General features: G+C 44.1%; 1 protein-coding gene and 1 long non-coding RNA gene across 14 annotated transcripts in view; one reads left to right on the forward strand and one right to left on the reverse strand.

Annotated features, from left to right (window-relative positions):
• Carmil1 (capping protein regulator and myosin 1 linker 1) overlaps positions 1-18,327 on the reverse strand; it is a 271,462-nt gene that overhangs the window by 8,683 nt on the left and 244,452 nt on the right. For 11 of the 13 annotated variants that reach the window (XM_040755708.1, XM_040755707.1, XM_040755706.1 and 8 more), the window contains 6 exons: positions 18,055-18,251; positions 12,308-12,420; positions 8,878-9,301; positions 4,838-4,919; positions 3,384-3,596; positions 1,219-1,359 (listed from right to left, as the gene is read on the reverse strand). In XM_040755708.1, coding sequence (XP_040611642.1) covers positions 1,219-1,359; positions 3,384-3,596; positions 4,838-4,919; positions 8,878-9,301; positions 12,308-12,420; positions 18,055-18,251 — 1,170 coding nt within the window. The remainder of the gene's footprint in view (positions 1-1,218; positions 1,360-3,383; positions 3,597-4,837; positions 4,920-8,877; positions 9,302-12,307; positions 12,421-18,054; positions 18,252-18,327) is intronic. The other 2 variants (XM_040755709.1, XM_005066447.4) reach the window with 1 other exon arrangement.
• On the forward strand, positions 13,424-15,601 carry LOC121143577. The gene is made up of 2 exons (XR_005880807.1): positions 13,424-13,577; positions 15,194-15,601. It is a non-coding gene; the product is annotated as an uncharacterized LOC121143577 (long non-coding RNA).

Raw genomic sequence — 18,327 nt, forward strand, 5'->3', positions numbered from 1 at the left:
AATATCACCAACCACTTCTCTTATCCCTCACCATTAAAACACTCTCAGGTTTTTTCAAAGCTTCCTAAAAGCTATGAGACAAAGACAGAAATTGCATAATGGAAAGACAAGAAGGGTACCAATGGGGAGAAACTGGATTGGTGACCTGGCTGTGAGGGGCTCTCAGGGTCTGAGGTTGCTTTGACAGTGCTATTAAAGGTTTTTCTCCACATAGTGACTCGTTCTAACACTTGGGCTGTGATACCAAGTACACATCTACCCCCTAGTTGTGACATAAGAGTCCACTCTTTGGATTCTTTGACAAAAGTAGTTTACCACCTTCAGTCAAATCCCCACCTTCTTTTATCTATAAACAGTAGGAGAGGAGACTTCCACCTACAAAACAAGTGTGCAGAATGGAGACAGAAGAGCAAAGTGTTATTTATTTTTTTTATTAGACTCCTAAGACACTAGGATAATAGACAACATTGCCTACTATTTATTAGCTGCAACCCAAGACTATTGACAAGAAAAGCAAACAGATTTCAGAGGCAGGGAAGTCACAGAATTCTAAAATATAGTTAACAATGCTGCCCAAAGCACAGCAAGGGGCAAGGGTCTGTTTGTGGGGGCTAAGAACTCTTTTATAATGCAATCTGGTGCAGAGCCAGCACTGTGTTTCACAGGAAACTTCCATTCCCACCTCAGAGAACTGGAGGGAACACACATTTGTGCAGTGACTCTCTGGGTGTGTCTACACAGGGGCCATACTTCTGAGAAGGCAGAACAATTACTCTTGACCCAGAGAGTACAGTGAGCTTCGAGGTCCCTCAGATGGCCTGCTCCTGAACCATGGCAATGATGGCAAAGTTCATGTACGACAGCAGCCCTTGAACCATGGCAATGGTGACATGCCAACTAGAGGGTGTTTTCCTTATAAATAATGGGATCTAGAAACCCATTATTCAAGACTGTATCCTAACATGCTGCAAGCTAGCTGAGAAGTAGGCTCCTGTAGAGAAGGTGGGTCTTTGGCGAGGTGGTTCTGCTATACTTTTCATTCTTCATGAAGTCCTAATGTCAAACATAATGCCAGATCAAGTGCCCATTCTGGTTCCCATATTCAATCCAAGGGATGCTGACTTGACCTCCAGGAGACTAATTAAGTCTGGGACTATGCTCTTCCTTTTGAAATGACACTCTCTGGGGAAAATGGAGCCAGAGGAAAGATGTTCTTACCTTCCTGGGACAAGGTCCTGGGACTGGGCTGGGGGCTGCTCTGGCCATCACGCTCCTTGTCCGAGGGGACTTTTTTGAGGATGGGTGGAAGAAGAGCAACTTTAGGGGAACTAGGGCCAGATGGAGAGTCTGGGGTGTCTTCTACAGAGGTACAAAAACACAAAACAAAATATTCTACAAACTGTTTATAAGTCAGGTAAATCTTTACAAAGAGATGACCCATGAAAAAATGAAAAACTATCATAGAATGTTTCAAGTCAAAACTTACTTCTATATTTCTGCTAAGGAAAGTAATTAATATTGAAGAACAAGAAAAAAGGGAGGACAATTATGAAAAGTTGACATATGTACAGATCTGAATCTATGCTGCAAAGATTCAATGAGCTAATACTTGAAAATGAGACTATAAGTGAACCACAGGTTCTTTCTGTCCCAGACAAGACATAAAGTTATTGATTGTCTTAAAACATGTACTGTATGTAACAAAATGCCTTTAGCTGTTATCAGAGCTACTAAGTCACAACACACACACACACACACAGAGTTCATATACCTACATACATGGAATCCAGTGCCCTAGGAGTAATTTGGAATCATGGACTTTTGGACCCATCAACGACTTTGATTCCTGAACCTACACAGAAATTAAATGATCTCCCGGCCAAAAAGGGTGTAAAGATAGCCAGAATCAGGATTCTAGGCTCTCATATGAAAGCCAGCATCGCTTCACCAAAATCAAAAGGACTTTTAATGAACTTGGCTCTTCCCCTTCTCCATCACTGTGTGGGATTCAAGCAAGTGTGTGCACTCTCCTCAGTCTTACATTCTCCCTGCTAGTCTCCTATTTGTGCCACCACAAAAGTAAAGCTATGAGGGGACACAGTGTCCCCCTGTAGTCTCTCAGAAGTGTCATGAAGTGTAACTGAGAAGACACACTTGAAAATATTGCTGAATTCTCAAGATTTATCAAAGCTCCTATCAGTTTATAAACTTAGTTTTTGATATGTCATGTACTATGAGATAAACAACACAACTTAAAGTAAAGCTTGCAACAGAATAAAAGCAATCTATCTAGCTTTACATTTGGTATTGGCAGCTGGGCAATTGAGATTCTCCATAAAGGAGGTCAGATGTTATGAGTTGTTTCCTTATTTCAAACTAGAAACACATGTAGCTCAGAAAAACATGAAGCCTTTGTTGACAACTTTCTGCTTTTCATTTGCGTAGTCTGATTTCGACATGTCTCATCCTGCAGCCCAGGCTGGCCTAGAACTTACTTTGCAGCCCAGGTTAACTACAATCTCATGGCAATTCTCCTGTGTCAACCTGTCAATTGTCAAGAGGAAGATGATAACAGTGGTGAGGACGAAGATGCCAAAGATCTGGCTGTATCTCTACCCTGTTTCCTGATCGTTCTGGGGAAATATAGAGAAGAGGTGAAGAGCTGAAGGAAGTTCATCATATTTCTTGACATCACTCACTCAACTTTAGATGTTTTGAAAACTCTTAAATATTTTTTGAAGACCTGATATAGACTTTTTTTTTTACAAGAAAATAAGACAGAACCCAACCCATTCCTAGTACTTTAAAGTTTCTTCAGCAAGACTTTCTACTTTAAGTTAGCAAAAAACTTTGTATCTGGCCAAAGGCTAAGTCTCTTGGACTGTGAAGCTGCGAAGGCCTTGGCTGTACCTAGCACACTCGGCCACATCTGCGATGCACCTGTAGAACATTGACACTGAGGAAACCTTATTTCAAACTAGGCTCACAGTTTGCCAAATTCTGTTCTACAGCTGATACACTCGAGGATATGTTGTACAACCTTACAAGCCTATGCCACTCCTAGGTCTTTGTATCCTTAGACTGGCCTTTCACATTGCCTGCATACCCTGGAGACTGATTTCAGACATCAGCCTCTGCTGACTGGTCAGCATGTCCAGACTGGTTTTCCTGACAGGCAGGCAGTCTCAGGTTCCTCCTCTTGTGCATGGAGGGCCTTGGTGTTGAATCTCTTAGCCCTCCCCAGCTCCCAGCTCCTTCATGTTTCATGTGTTCTCCTACCCATCTTTTGTCCTCCAGTGAGCCTACAACATTCTATCTACTCTTGAGACCACCTGTAGTTACATCCAGGCTCAGTCTGACTCCTAGACCACTAATGCCCTTACCAGGTCGGGAGGCAGTTCTTGGCTTCTGAGGGATGGAGGGTCGGGCTCCTGGGCTGGGCTTGGGGGACTGCAGGAGGGGCTTCGGGCTGGTGGGCATGCTGGAGGAGCTTCGAGACCTGTAGCCCCCATCCACTCTGGGTTCTACTTTGGCATTCTTTTCTGGTGTTCCCAAACCAAAGCGGGCCTCTGGAGCACCTGGGTGCAGTTTGGGCACTAAAATGAGAAGTGGTCCAAAAACCATTTTAAATGTCAAAAGTCAAAGAAACTAGTCTTTCAAATACAGAAATGTGCTGGCGCTGTGGCTATCGTTCCTCATTCAAAAGCGTCCACTTCACTGTGCTTTTAGAGTCAACGCTAGTAAAAGACTGACTTTCTTCACCGTAAGGGGATGACTTGACAGCACCTCTCAGAAGTGTCTCATTGGTCCAGGGATTGCCAGGCTGGAGGCGGACACTGCAGAGGGGCAGAGCTGGGGTAAAAAGAGTCTCACAAACAGCTTATGTCCTCCTTCCTGCTTGTAGAGCCTGCTAGTCTGCCTGCCGCTGTGGGACAGCCCACGTCATTCCTCTGTGACATGCTTTCTTTGCTAAATAAACTGCTTGAACAGTTAAGTGTCTCCCAGCTGGATTCTTTCCTTCCAGAAGACAAGAACTCAGAAATCCTGGCAATGAGAGCAAATTTTACTCTGCATCATGCACAGTTCTATATTTATATGCGAGGAGAAGATAATTCTCTGGGACCTGACAGGCAGGGGCAGACACACAACAGGCAGTGTCTCAGTTCTAGACCACAGCTGACCTGCTAGGGATCTGGCTACAAGCTAAGGGAGAAAGGCTGTGCTGAGGGCTATGATAGCATCTCAGGGTTAAAGGTGAAAACAGATCCTTCTCTATCCACACTGCCATTGCTATCAACAGTTAACAGTACAGCTGGTGAAAAAGCAAGCCTCCTAATAGCAGCTTACAAGTTACTGCCAGTTTCCATCCTGTGGGGCTTATCTCCATTCACTACACCTAAAACCTTGAGGGAACAAAGCATGGGGGATTCCATTCACAGTGGAATCACAGGAGTAGAGTATCCCCCCCCCCCAGCAAACAAAATAAGTGCCTTCCTTTGACACACCATTCAGAACTCGCTGTTCAAAATGTCACACTATGTTCATTCACCAGAAAGTCTACAATTTAGGCATTTGTCAAAAAGTAGAAGTTGGGGAAGGTAATCTTAATTTCCTCCATCAGAAAAAATAAAATGCTCCCCCTAAGATCATGGCTATAGGGTTGGGAGTAGCACCTCGGGGGTGGCTGGGACAAGAAGGGACTGATGTTTTAGGTTAGAGGGGAGAACATGAAGGCTTGTTCTTTCATTTGTATTTTTCTTCTTCCAATCACAGGTGACTCTTAAATTCAGAAGGTGAATGGTTTTCCTCAGGGGATGCAAGCAATATTCCTGCTTACCTGTTCCACCCCCATCTGACCGCTCTGTGTTGCTCAAGACTGGGCTGGAGGAATCCTGGGAGATGATATCATTGACAAGCTTCTAAAAATTCAAGACCCCCCCCAACCAAAAAAAAACACATTTGAGACATAAGGGCAAATAAAAACAATCAAGCAGACAATGAATGCTAACAGATTATTCCTGTATTGTCACTGTTGAAGGGCTCATCATACCCATGAGGGCTCGCAGTACCCCCAAGATCCACATGAGGGGTCACAATCTACAAAGGTAAAGCAGTCCAGGTTTGTTTTTCATGAAAACTAGTTTTTGTTTGTGTTTTCATATGTTTGTGTTTATCTTTCTTTTGTTTTTAGGTTGGATCTCACTCTGTGGCCTAGGCTCCCCTAGAATTCACTGTATGTAGTCCAGGCTGACTTCAAACTCATGATCCTTCTTGGATTCCTAAATGGTGGGATTTCAGGCATGAAAACCAAAACAGGCTTCCAGGAAATCTATTTTTTAAAAGCAACACAGAGGTCAGAGAGATAGGTCAGCAGGTAAAGGAGCTTTCTGCCAAGTCTGAAAACATGTGTTCAGTTGCTGGAACCCAGAGTTAAGTCATGCTACCATATTATGGAAGGATCGGTATTGACTCACAATCCCCCAAGAGCAAGTTCTCAGCACAAAGGATATGTATTTTCCCCAGAGGGACAAAGGGCAGGTAAGAAGAGACAGACACAGGAGACAGAGGAAGAGGGAGAAGGGGCAGGGAGCAAGGGAGAAGGGGCACGGATATTTGTCCCAGTGGGACAAAGGACTGCCTCCTGATGGGAGACAGACAAGACCCATAAAAAAAATGGAGATTTATAAAGGTAAATGGGGAAACCCTGTGTTAGGATAGGGTGTTTAATTTTAATTGGGTATGGTAATTAGGTGAGCTAAAGGGGGATTTTGATTGCTGGACTTCAGTACTTTGATAGCTGGACCTTCCTTGGTGGCTAGCTTTTGGAATATAATCTAATGGCTTGAAGGCAAGACAGACACAGAATGGGGGAGAGGAGCAAGGCCTGCCAGAGCCACAAGCTCCAGTGGCTAGTGCCACTTTACCAGGTGATAGAAAGATTGACTCCTGCAAGTGCACTGTGACACGTGTGCATTGCACACAAATACACATTAAATAAATAAGGTTTTAAAAACAACTGGAACCTTTCCATCCTAGGTGTACTACTCCGGATTGAGGAGCTTCCAATACTCTAGCTCTCCCTTGCCACTTAAGTAGAACCACAGGACACAGACATGTCATTAAGAGGCAAAGGTAGGTGACAGGGATCGTTCTAATTTTCAATAGTTGTTGCAAGACCACAGCCCCAGGCTCTGTGGGTGCTGAGCAGAACCACTGTGACAAAAAGCACATGATCTGGCATTGCCATGGAAAAGTGACTCCAAGAGAAGAGGGTCCCATGCTGGCCCTCTGTGCAGGTGCCTGCAGGGCACAGTGCAACACGCCATGAAGCCTATCTATGTGGGACTTCCCCCTCTCTGCTCTTCCAGTGGCAAGGCCAACTGTACATCAGCCATGGATGCTTACGTTACTACCCTTGTAAACAACTCAGTGATACATTTCAGGAAACATTCTAACACTAGTTTTTCTTAAAAAAGCTTTTATCATTCTGGTAGAATAGCCATGCCTGGTCTAAACTGTAATTGCTTAAGATTTGTTTTTTAGCAAAGGCTGTTTAAAAGAACACTAGATGGCACTATGAGAGCATTAACATAAACCTGAACCAAGCACATCAACACTAAACCAGAAGGATTCTGGTACTCTGAGCCAATTTATGTATCAATCCCAAACACATGGGAAACCACTTCAGAATTCCTGTCTTTTCAGCAAAATTAGCTGCTCATCACAGGAAACAGTGATAAACAGTTCATTAGGAAAACACCACATTTGCTGTTGTAAATTTATAAAATGTGCAGGCATCTGGCTCATGGTAGGGATGTGAGTATTTTTTTCAGTATTCTGCGTAGTGAAGGAGGAGCACCAGCAGGAGACAGTTATGTAGGCTCTCCCATCTTTGGGCTACAGTAAGGACCTGGGGGAGGAGTAAAGTGGGCATTTGTAGCTGGGAAATTGCTGGATAGTAGAAGAACTACCATGAACAGCTGTAGAATCTTATGGGATGCAGAGTTTAATAAAAAGCAGATGTTAAGAGGCAATACAAGGGTCCTCTGTATCTGTGGTGCAGTCCACCTTTTACTTCCTCTAAGCCAAGGTCCGCTGGGAGAACCATTTTCTTCCGAGGCCTCGAGAAAAACAGATGCACAGCTTCCCTTTCTCTGGGGACTTCTCAGATCTCAGGATGATGCATACAACCTGGGCACATTTATCTTAATAATCACCACAAGGATACATTCCTTTAAAAAATTATAGAAGAAAACAGACAAAATTCTGAAAGAGTCTGGTGGAGGCTGAGTGTGCAGGGCTTTATCTCTAGAATCACAAAGCTTAAAGCAAAGGAGGGAGAAAGGCCAATAAACCATCTTTAAACCGGACTTTGAGGAGATTCAACATGTTTTTTTTTTCCCTTTTTAAAAATCATCCATTGCTGTGCTGGGGAATAAACTCAGGTTCTCCTACATACCGGGCAAACACTCTAAAACTAAGCTACCGCTCTACCTTGTCCCTGAGACTTAGCAACTTCTAAAGCAATACTGCTGTCTTTATAGCAGCAGCAGTGTGCTGTGGAACAACCTTTCTGTACACTGTAAATTATGCTATTACTGGTTTAATAGAGAAGCTGACTGGTCAATAGCTGGACAGGATAAGGTTAGGCAGGAAAACCAGACTAAGGACACTGGGAAGAAGGGCGAAGTCCTAGAGTCATCAGCCAGATGCAGAGTAAACAAGCCATGTGTACGACATTTGTACAAAATGAGGTAACAAGCATGGGCCACGTGGTAGCAAATAAAGGAATAGAAATGGGTTAATTTAAGTTGTAAGAGTTAAGCTAGTAATAAGCTGAGCTATCACCTGAGCATTTATCATTTATATCAAGCTTCCATGTCCGTTATATGAGAATGAGCAGGCAGGAAAGAAAAGTCCACCTACAGTAGTGGACTCAGTGTCTATCAGTTCTAACAGGAGACCCTGACTATTTCTTTTTCCATTTAAATCTGGCCTATGGCAAAGGACTTTAAAGCCTGGCAACGGTTACACAGAGCATGGAGTGGGCCTTTAATGATTATCTGCCTGCCATCCATCAGTTCTTTGCCTGTTGGTCCTGCCACCTCCAGCTACCCTCAGCATCTCTGTTCAGTCACCTAAGACAGTCTTGCTTGGGGACCAGTTCTTGCAGGCTTCTACAGAAAGCACAGGGAGACAGGTAGGTGAGGGAAAGCTTATTTCTCAAAAATAGATGATATACCTTTAAAAGTCCCATGCCCCTCAAGAGTGTAGCTCTGGGCTGGACAGTAACCCCAGGAAGGGGTAGGGGACTGAAACAGGGGAGGGGGTCACCAGGGGTTTAGGTCCACCCAGTGCTACATAGTTAATCTGAGACCAACCTGGGCCACAAAGTGAGTTTGAGGCAAGCCTGTGCTACTATATGAGACCCTGTTCTAAAACAACCAACCAATGAAACAAACAAGGCAGCTGGGGGCAGTGAAAACAAGCAAGTAGTTCTGGAGCTGGGCTCTAAATTCTTTGGCAAAAATACTTAGGTTTTACATTTTTAAATTTTTTTCTTTGTAAAATTTATTTTATGTGTATGAGTGTTTGCTTGGCGGTATATGCATGTGTTCCTTATGCATATCTGGTGCCCAGAGTTCAGAGAGCATCTGGTCCCCTGGAACTGAAGTTACTGATGGTTGTGAATCACCATGTGGGATCTGAGAATTGAACCAGGATCCTCTACCAGATCCACAAGTGCTCTTAATCATGGAGCTATCTCTCCAGCACCCAGTATTCACATTTCTACTTAACCAACAAGGTATTTTTCCCCTTTCCCCATAAAAACAGAGAAGCGAATGCACAAACTCATTCACAGGGCCCCTTCCTCACCTTCTGTGCGCTCGCGGCTCTCCGCTCCTGCTTGGCCTTCATCTCAGCCAGCAGCCCACTGCCCATCATCTGCACATAGCGCCGACCACTCTGTGGGCTACCCCTGCTGTCGCTACGCTCAAGCCTGCCTGCTTCCTCTGCCAGACCCTCCTCCAGGGGTTCTGGCGTCTTCATCTCCTCTGTGCGTTCCGCAGCACCGTTGTGCTCAGCTGCTTTTATGTCCTTCCTGGCAGTGTCCACTGGCGGACTCCGGATTGCCCCCTTTGGGGACGAGAACTCTTCTGGCATCAGGACCGTGGGTGGCCGCTCAGATCTGGACCGCGATTTGATTAAGTTAAGAAAGCCACTTCTCCGAGAATCCCGTTTTTTCTTCTCATCTCCTTCGCCCGGATCGTGGGTATCCGAGCAGCGTGTGGATGATCTCCTGCACCACAACCAAGATCACAGAAATGATTTGCCTGGCCATGAAACAGGTCCCTTGAGGACTTAAGTCAATGAACATGAAGGTGGCCACTGCATAAGCAGCTACATTCTGTAGCATTTAAAATGTTAAGCCTGTGCTTAGAGACAGAAGAATTTAGGCTACCTGTGAGAAAGCTAAGCACATAGATGAGCGAATCTGAAGGAGTCAGGCAGGATTAAGGACAAACCTTTTTGATGGCTAAAGGCTTAAGTGTGAACTTCTCCTAGGCTGGCTTGAGCTATAATTGTACAACTACTCTGTTTAATTGGGGGATACTGAAAAGGGTTTCCTTGATCACCTGTAGTTATTAGGTAATTGGTGAAATCCAACATGTTTGCTCAGTCCTGACAAATATTTGGGTCTTTGCTTAAGTGGAATAAATTATTAGAAGAAGCAACAAAGGAAAATACTTGTGGCTAGGGTGGAGATACAATACCTATGACTCTAGTATTTGTTAGATGGAGCAGGAGGATCAGGAGTTCAAAGGCCAGTGTCAGCTATATAAAGTTCAGGGTCAGGTTGGGCTACAGGAGACCTTATAGCTAAAAACAAAACTAGACAGAATAAGTTTAAATTTTAGGATAGGTTTCCAGGAAGAAAGAAATGAAATTTGGGAAATGGATGAAATGAACAAACAAAAAAGTGTCACAAGGAATCTGCCACTCAAAACTAGAGATGGGATCTCCCCCTAGCTCCCCAGACACTCCATCAAAACTAGAGCCAAGGAGAAAATGAATAACAACAACAAAACACAAAAGCCACACAGGCAAGCATAGGCAACACCACTTGGAAGCCCAAATAGCACAAAATAGTTTCATGGATCTGAGCAACTGAAATCTAAACTGGAGATCCAGGAGCAGCTAGAATCTCAGTGGCTGAAGACTGCAAACCAAAGGCTCTTTCACAAGGGGAAGTGGCTGGGAAGCTGAGAGATAGGGAGGAATGGCTGAAAGTCAATTCACCAAGTATTATTTCCTTTTTCCAAGCCACAGGGTCAATAATACACAGTACACCTCAAAATCATTGTCTGAAGAGTCAATCAGAGAAATAGTGCAACAAAACAGAAATAAAAGCAAAAATGTGACACAAATGGAACATTTACGGTTAAATGGTACAACTAAAGAAATACCACAGAATGTGGCAAGGATATGCTAAGAATAAGAAACTGGGAGAGAAATGATGAGAATTAATAGGTTAACAGAGGAAATACCAGATGGAATAGAGGAAGTTTAACAAAGTGTAAAGAGGAAACAGAAGAGATTTACAAAAGAAACAATCAAAAAAATACTCCAGATCCAAAGAACATGAATTTTAAGAGTCAAACACTTTATGTGTGCCAGCAAACTGGAGAGACAAAAAGACCCAGGTATTGATCTTGAACAGGATTCCGGATGAGACAAGTGGCAATTCTATCAAGAGGGAATTTTCCATTTTGCTCTGTTTGTATTGGTGTTTCTTGACCCTCTTGAAAATGTATTGATCCTTGTATAATAAAACAACCAAAACCCAGTGAACTCTTGAAGATGCACACTACAGATGTGCATGGGGACAGAGGGAGGCAGGGAAGGCCAGGAACCAGCAGGAATTAATTTTTGCAAATGAAGCTCTATAGGGTACTATCAAAGAATAAATGACATATTGGTGGGTCTTGAAAGATAGAATTCTGCCAAGTTATGCTAAGTTAAGCTGCAAGACTTGTGTCAATGACACTCAGTAATTAGATGTTAAAGCTTACAAGCATCTTTAAGCTCCACTGCCACGGCTATGAGACTTAACTTATTTCTACTTTAGCATCCTGCGGAGAATAGATAAGAGTCATCAATCATAGCCTAGGTGAGCCCTTCCTCAGCTCTCCTGCCAGCCTGCCAGCAGCTATCTTCAAGGTTTAATGCATTCCTTTGTCTCTAAGCTGAAGCAGTCTTCACAACTATAACCAAGCTTGGAGTCTGTTCTGAGATATATCAGCTTTTAGTAACAGATTGAATAACTTCAGGAAAATCATGTATAAAGGCAGGAGTGTTTTAAGTTGAACAATATAGCTCAGGCTGCTCTGGAATTCACTATGCATTCCAGGATGACTTCATTTATATTCGTCCTCCTGCTTCAATCTCTGGGTTAGGACTATAGGCATGTGCCACCATGCCTAGCTGAACTCTCTTCTAAGGAAGCAACACCCTAGCAATAAGGAAATGTAGAGATAAGTCTTTAGAGAACACAGCAGAAACTTTTCCTCTTGTGATAAAATACCCAGAGACACAAGCTATTTAAGGGAGGACAAGCTTTGGCTCACAGTTCCAGAGAATAGTCCATCATGGAGAGGCAGTCGTAGGTACAGTGTGAGTTGCACATCTACAGGAAGGAGGGAGCATGCTCAGCTGGCTTTTTCCTTTCCATGTAGCCAGGGACTGGATGCAATACTGCCGCCAGCAATCAGACTGCATTTTCCCATACCAATTAACATAATCTAGATAATCCCTTATAGGCATGCCTACAGGCTTGTTTTGTATACTAGGTGAGCATGAGCTTGTCAAGTGTACAATAGCAACCACAACATAGGGTAAGTCCAAGGGCCCTGCACCACTCTCCCGTCACTTTATTGCCCAATCTGACAACAGATCAAATTATGAATAAGAAAGTTCAAAGGATGCTCACTGTCCTAAAACAGAATCTTCCAGATGAATATAAGAAACACCTCTGCATTAGTAGAAGTTTGGCCTGGATGTGATGTGGGCTGCTATGGAACATGTCCTACAGCCTCTTGGTTCAGCAGATCAGTGGTGAGAGCTTGAGAATTTGAATTTCTATCAAGTTCCCAAGCAACACCAATGATGCTTTGTTAGAGACCATGTTTTACAAATCCAGACAGTAAATCGCTTGTATAAGACTGTGATGCCTAGATAAATTATACCCATTAGCCATTTATATATGGATGAAATACTGTTTTTAATGAAATGACTGGACACTTACTTGCCATCCATTTTAGTTACTTTTTTGGTGAAAAATTCATCTACACCTTCATCCACTCTGCCCATGAGGCCATTCTGTTCTCCATCATGGGGGATAATGCTGGTGGTACAGATCTGCAAAACAAACATGATTTCACTCCACAGTCAACTCAATATACCTTCAGTTCTGTTGGGTTCAACAACCTAAAATATGGCTATGACTCACTACAGTATGGATTTACAGGAACAGAGAGCAGGTGTAGAACCATAACCCAGTGAGGAAAAATCAGGTTTATAGACACGCATGATGTTGGTGATTGTGGGAGACAGGTTTTGATGACATCATGTACATTCAGCTTGGTATGGCTGTAGATTGGGACAGGTGTTTTGAGACAGTCTCTGCTAGAAGCCCTGGCTGGCCTGGAACTCACTATGTAGATCAGGTTGGCTTTGAACTTGCAGCAATGCTTTTGCTTCAGCCTCACTATTGCTGGAATTACAGGCATGTATCACCACATTCACCCATGAAACAGATGTACTGTAAAAAATGCACGATGGGGGATTGGTATGGCTGGACCAAATAGGCTGTGAAAAGTTCTTTTTTTGCAAAGTGCTAGAAAATAAAAAAAGCAACTATAACTCAGTACCAGGGAGACAAGAGGACAGCTAGGAGTGGCTTCCTTTAGCTGCCTCACTGATCACGCCCCTTCTTAATCCAGTAAGTAAAGGGTTATGTGGTTTTTTCTCATTCAATGTCTCCCCCTCAGCCCTTTTTGTTTTTCCTGCTTTGAAAACAGAATTCACAACTGGCCCCCATGGTATGTACAGAGAGCACGGAGGCTCCAGAGAGGGAGGGGGAGTGCAGCTTCCCCCAGACACAGCAGCTCACAGGGCGGGACTGCACCTTCCAGCCCCTCCAGTGTACCCCTGACATTTACAGGTAAAGAACAGAGGATGCAGGTTAAGAGATAACCAGCAGCTTTAAAAGGAGGCACTTTATAAAGACAGCAGTTGAAGGGAAGTTCCGGTGGAGCTGGCCTCGGAAACGCGGCCAGTACCCAGACTATGATGAATAGAATCAGGTCAAGAGAGTTCAAGGCCAAAAGCACTTGCTGTTAACACTCATTTTCTAGCAAAAGGAGAAGCTGTGATGTGATTCAAGTATCTTCCGTCAACCAGAATCAGCATCAGATGCAAAGAGCAGCAGGGCTGTTGGAGAAGGAGAGCAGGGATCACCCTGCACGGGCAGGACTACACTTCGCCTCGGGGAGCTGTCTAGCTTCCTCAGATAAGTAAGTCCCTGGTGCCGTGCACCTCCAATGAATGTGTACTCTCCGAAAGGTTGATTTGAGAGTGACTAGAAGGTAAGTGGGTCCTGGGAGGTTAAAGGCAGTTCAGACCACCTTCTTGTCTCCCTCACCAGGGTGACTGAGCAGAACACTCAGGGGCATAGTAGACACCTGGGTTTGACATGGCTTTATAAACCAGAAGGAGCTGGACCGAAGGAAGTGTGAGCAAATGTGCCCGGAGAGAACACCTTAGGAAGCTGAGTGACCACACACCTTCCATGCATGCCTCCTACAGCAACAAAGAAGGAAGACAGACATCCAAAGGAAACATCAGAAATGCACCCAAGAAAGGCAATACAGGAGAATATGCAACGGACTTGGAGGCAGAGGAAAACTGAAAGGCAGTTCTTTGAGAATAGACCATGGGACGGCTACACAATGGATGAAAGACATTAAAATATATCAGGAATGGGCCTAGCATGGTGGCCCAGGCCTGGAATCTAGTACTGGGAAGGGTAAGGTTAGAGGATTGCTGTATTTGAGGCTAGCCTAGGAACCATGCAAAATCTTGTCTCAAAAATAAATCTGAAGAAAATATTGACTAATTAAAAATAGAGAATGAGAAAAAGAGACAGTTAATGAAAGTTAAGAGCAATTCAAATTCTATGTAAACGATCAATTTGATCAAACAGACAATATTCCATGAAAATATAAATTACTAAAACGACCTCAAGAACAATTTGAAGGACTATCACACATGTCTAAGAGAATGCATATTCACTTTAATAAGTGGGAAGAAAAGGGAGTAGATTAAGCTACTCTTGTTTTTACAAAAGCCTTGCTTTTGCGTGAGCACAGGGGACAGTTAAAGTGCAGAGGGCAGATGCTTATAATTGTCAGCCACAAGATAGCTGGCAGGGCTGGAGAGATGGCTCAGAGGTTAAGGGCACTCGGTGCTCTTGCAGAGATCCTGAGTTCAGTTCCCAGCAACCACACGGTGGCTCCTAACCAGCCAAAATGAGAAATGGGGCTCTCTTCTGGCATGCAGGCAAACATGTAGGCAGAACACTGTATACACAATGAGTAAATAAAACTTAAAAACAAAAGCAGGTGGTAATTTGACATTATTGAAGCCCGGTCCAAGTATGACCTTTTATGATTTTATTTTTTAAATTACAGGCTGGGCTATAGCTCTCCTAGCATGTGCCAGGCCCTGGGTTTCATTTCCATCACTGAATGGAAACAAAAAGGATCATCTGTGTTTTGCTTCATACCGTGACCTGAAGCACTGGAGAAGCTGCCTCTCTCTATGTTAAAGACCCTGCATAGTGCCAGACCTCAGGTGGAGAGAGCGTGGCAACTAGAGAGGGAACAGTTCTTGTCCACTTGACCAAATCTGGATTCAGATAGGAGACACACTTCTGGGTGTGTGTGGAGTTGCAGGAAGGGTTAACAAGGGGAAAGCTGCACCCTGAGAGTAGGTAATGCCTTTCAGTGGGTGCTTCATATATAAAGAGATCCTAGGGAAGGCAGTGTTGCCTTTGCTTCTGCTGCTGGGTGTGTCTACCGATGCTGCTTCTGCCACCATAGACACTGCCAACTTCCACTCTCATCTCCAGCTTCTTCAGCCTTCCAATGAGGACAGAACACCAGTGGCTCCAGAAATCTTCCAGGCCTTCAGCACCAGATTTGGACTGCTGAGGCACCAAGCTTCGTGGGCTGAGCAGCTACCAGGTTCTCAGCCTCTCCAGCATGGCCATTGCTGAGCTGCCCAGCGTCTCCTGTGTACACCATCCCAGTAAATCCATTATGCATAGCTATGCAGTCTGTTCCCCAGAGAACACAGATGGAATGTGGATGGCCAAGAGACAAAGCTGTTTTGTACTCTCTTAGTCCCTTTGGATATAGTGACTGTCCACCTCAGTATCTACCCCAATACCCTCATGTCTTTTCAAATGTCACCTAAGCCTGACCCACAAGTCTCTACATGCTCTAAAGTTGAGGATGCTATAAAGCTTCCCTGATGAGCCTCTCTCTGTGCTTTTGTGAACATAAGAATTTGTGACCTTCTTTCCTGTGACTTCAAAGCTTTTCTATAGGGGTACACAAGCCTGTGTTTCTAGGAACAGTCACTCATATTTGGTTTACTTCCTTAAAGGAGAGTTAGAATTTCTGTAAGGACAGTGTTTATGTAATTTTGTTGTTAATTTTGGCACAAAAATCAGAGTGACAGCATTACTAGCTTTGGCTCAGTGACAGTGACATGTGGGCATTTGAAACAGTCTCGGCTTTCAGAATTCTGATCTCTAGGGTAGCTCAAGGATGTAGTGGAGGTCAAAGGCAGATTTCAGACTAGCCAAGATCAATCGGGACAAGCTGGTTCCACACAGTACTGGCAAAAAACCTGATGGTCACACCAGACAACTATTGAGACTAAACACTAGTGAAGAAAACAGCTGAAACTATTTTGATCAGTTACATTTCTCTCTAGCTTTTTGCTTCTTCCTGCTACTTACCTGGAAAATGTGAGTGACCCCCAATAAGACTGTTTTAAAAGACAGTACTCAGGAAACAGTGAGCCTTGAGAAATCATAGTAATTAATATACCTTCACTGTATATCCAAGAATGACCACATTCCTCTGTTCCTGTGGTTCTTGTTGTTATTCTTATTTTCCAGGGGTCTCCTATAGCCCAAGCTGGCTTCCAGCATGATGTGTACTGAAGGATGTCCTTGTGGTCCTGATCCTCCTCCCTTAGCCTCACAACCTCTAGGGTTATTGGCACAAACCACATGCCTCATTCTTTTTAGTTTTTTTTTCAACTCAGGAAGAAAGAATAACTTGCATATGACTGTGGGGTTTGGTCCCCAGAATTATAAAAGCAAGATAAATAAGCAAATGCACAAACCCACAAAATGTTTCCCTCCAAGGGCACATAGATACTGAACCCATCATTTCACATTCAAGTCATGCTGTTAATGATTGCAGAAGTGACAGCCAAAGAGGGACCATTTACACAGCAACAATCTAGAGTGTAAGTCTGAGCCTGTGTAGTGGAAGGTGTCTCTTTCTTCATCTGATAAGCCCCTCTCCCTTACTTAAAATAAAATACCAGTAAGTGCTTATATATCTAAGCTTGCATAATGTTGTATAAAGAATCCAAAATCAAATGAGCTGGAAAGGAAACTATGACACTGCGTCCAGCTCTTCAGATTCAAATGAACGCATCTGAACACCAGTCTTCTAAGGTAAACTACTGACCATGTGGGCAAGTGGGGAAACCCTTGAGCTTTTTGTGCTTTCAGCTCTCCCCAATTGATCCAATAACCACTGCTGAGCACTCACCGCTATTCTCAATCCACAGCATCAGTGTCAGGCACATTCCTATATAGGTTATGAGTCACAAGCCATACTCCATGGAATTCACAGGCAAAGAAGAGAGCTGGGAATATGCAATTAGAGCTATCTCAGGGTAAATACTTATTCCTATGGGGGGGGTTCACCAGCTCTACACCAAGCACAAATTGATGAGAACCACTTTTTCCTGAGGCTGTCAGCTCTTTAGAACCAGAGAGGAAAAGGCAAGGAAGGCTTCCTGGAAGAAGTTTTGTTTCCATGGAGATCTGAAAAACCTGCTAGTCATCTTCAGTTCTAGGGAAAGCAGTAAGAAAAGAGGATGGAGAGAAGTCAGCATCCATGATGGGAGTCAGGGATGATTAAGTGGATGGTAGTGGTGCATAGTGACTGTTGCAGCTAGGTTTTTTTGTCTGTTTGTTTGTTTTCTTTTGTTTGAGACAGGTTCTCTATATGTAGTCCCAGTGGACCTGGACCACTTGCTATGTAGACCAGCTTAGCCTTGAACTCACAGAAACCCAACTGCCTCTGTTTCCTACATGCTGGGATTAAAGAGCTGTGCCACTACACCCAGCTACAGACAGGTTTTTAACATGTCAGCCAATGAGACCCCACAGGAGACAGAGGATAAATAAGGAAAAGCAGGGTGACAGGTAAGGCAGGATCCTAGTTTAGAAATTGTTTAGCCTCAGGTGTTCCACAACATTCCACATCTGAAAATGCAGAGCTCAGGAGAAGCTCTGGAAATGGGTTCACATAGAATCGGCCAGCAGCAAAGAAGACACACGAGGCCAGACCAGGGGGCTGACCTCTTTTTAGTTTTGTATGTACATGCTCATATATGTGAGTGCTAGCATACATACGGCAGCTGGAGGACAATCTCGGGTGTCAGTTACTACCTTCATTAAGACAGGGCCACTTTGCTGTCTGCTGCTGCAAGGCTAGCAGGCCCAAGGACTTCTGGGATTTACTTGTCTCCATCTCTGTGATGGTTTAAATGAGAGACACCCCATGGCCTCACACACTGGGACATTTACTCGAGTCCCAGGTGGTGGCACTATTTACAGTTTTGGAACAGTTAGAAGGTGGGGGAAAGGAGGGCCTGAGGAGCCCTGTGGACACCCACCGCGGCCTGTGTAGGCTGCTGCTTCTTGTTCCGCTTGGGCCGTAGCTTGGTAAAGTGTTCCAGTCTCCTGCCTTCCTCTGAGGGCAGCTCAGAAATCAACCCTGAGCTTCGCTTCTCCTGCCGGATTGATGGGAAAGGCGGGTCTTCGATGTGAATCGGCACCTCTTCCAGGGCTTTATCAAGATCAAACTCCATTTCTGAAATAAAACAGACCCCAAGGCACAAAGTGATGCAAAGACTATAGTAGAAAATTCCCAAGGGCCAGGCCTGGTG

The sequence above is a fragment of the Mesocricetus auratus genome, unplaced genomic scaffold, assembly GCF_017639785.1.
Source record: "Mesocricetus auratus isolate SY011 unplaced genomic scaffold, BCM_Maur_2.0 Super-Scaffold_100013, whole genome shotgun sequence".
Lineage (NCBI taxonomy): Eukaryota > Metazoa > Chordata > Mammalia > Rodentia > Cricetidae > Mesocricetus > Mesocricetus auratus.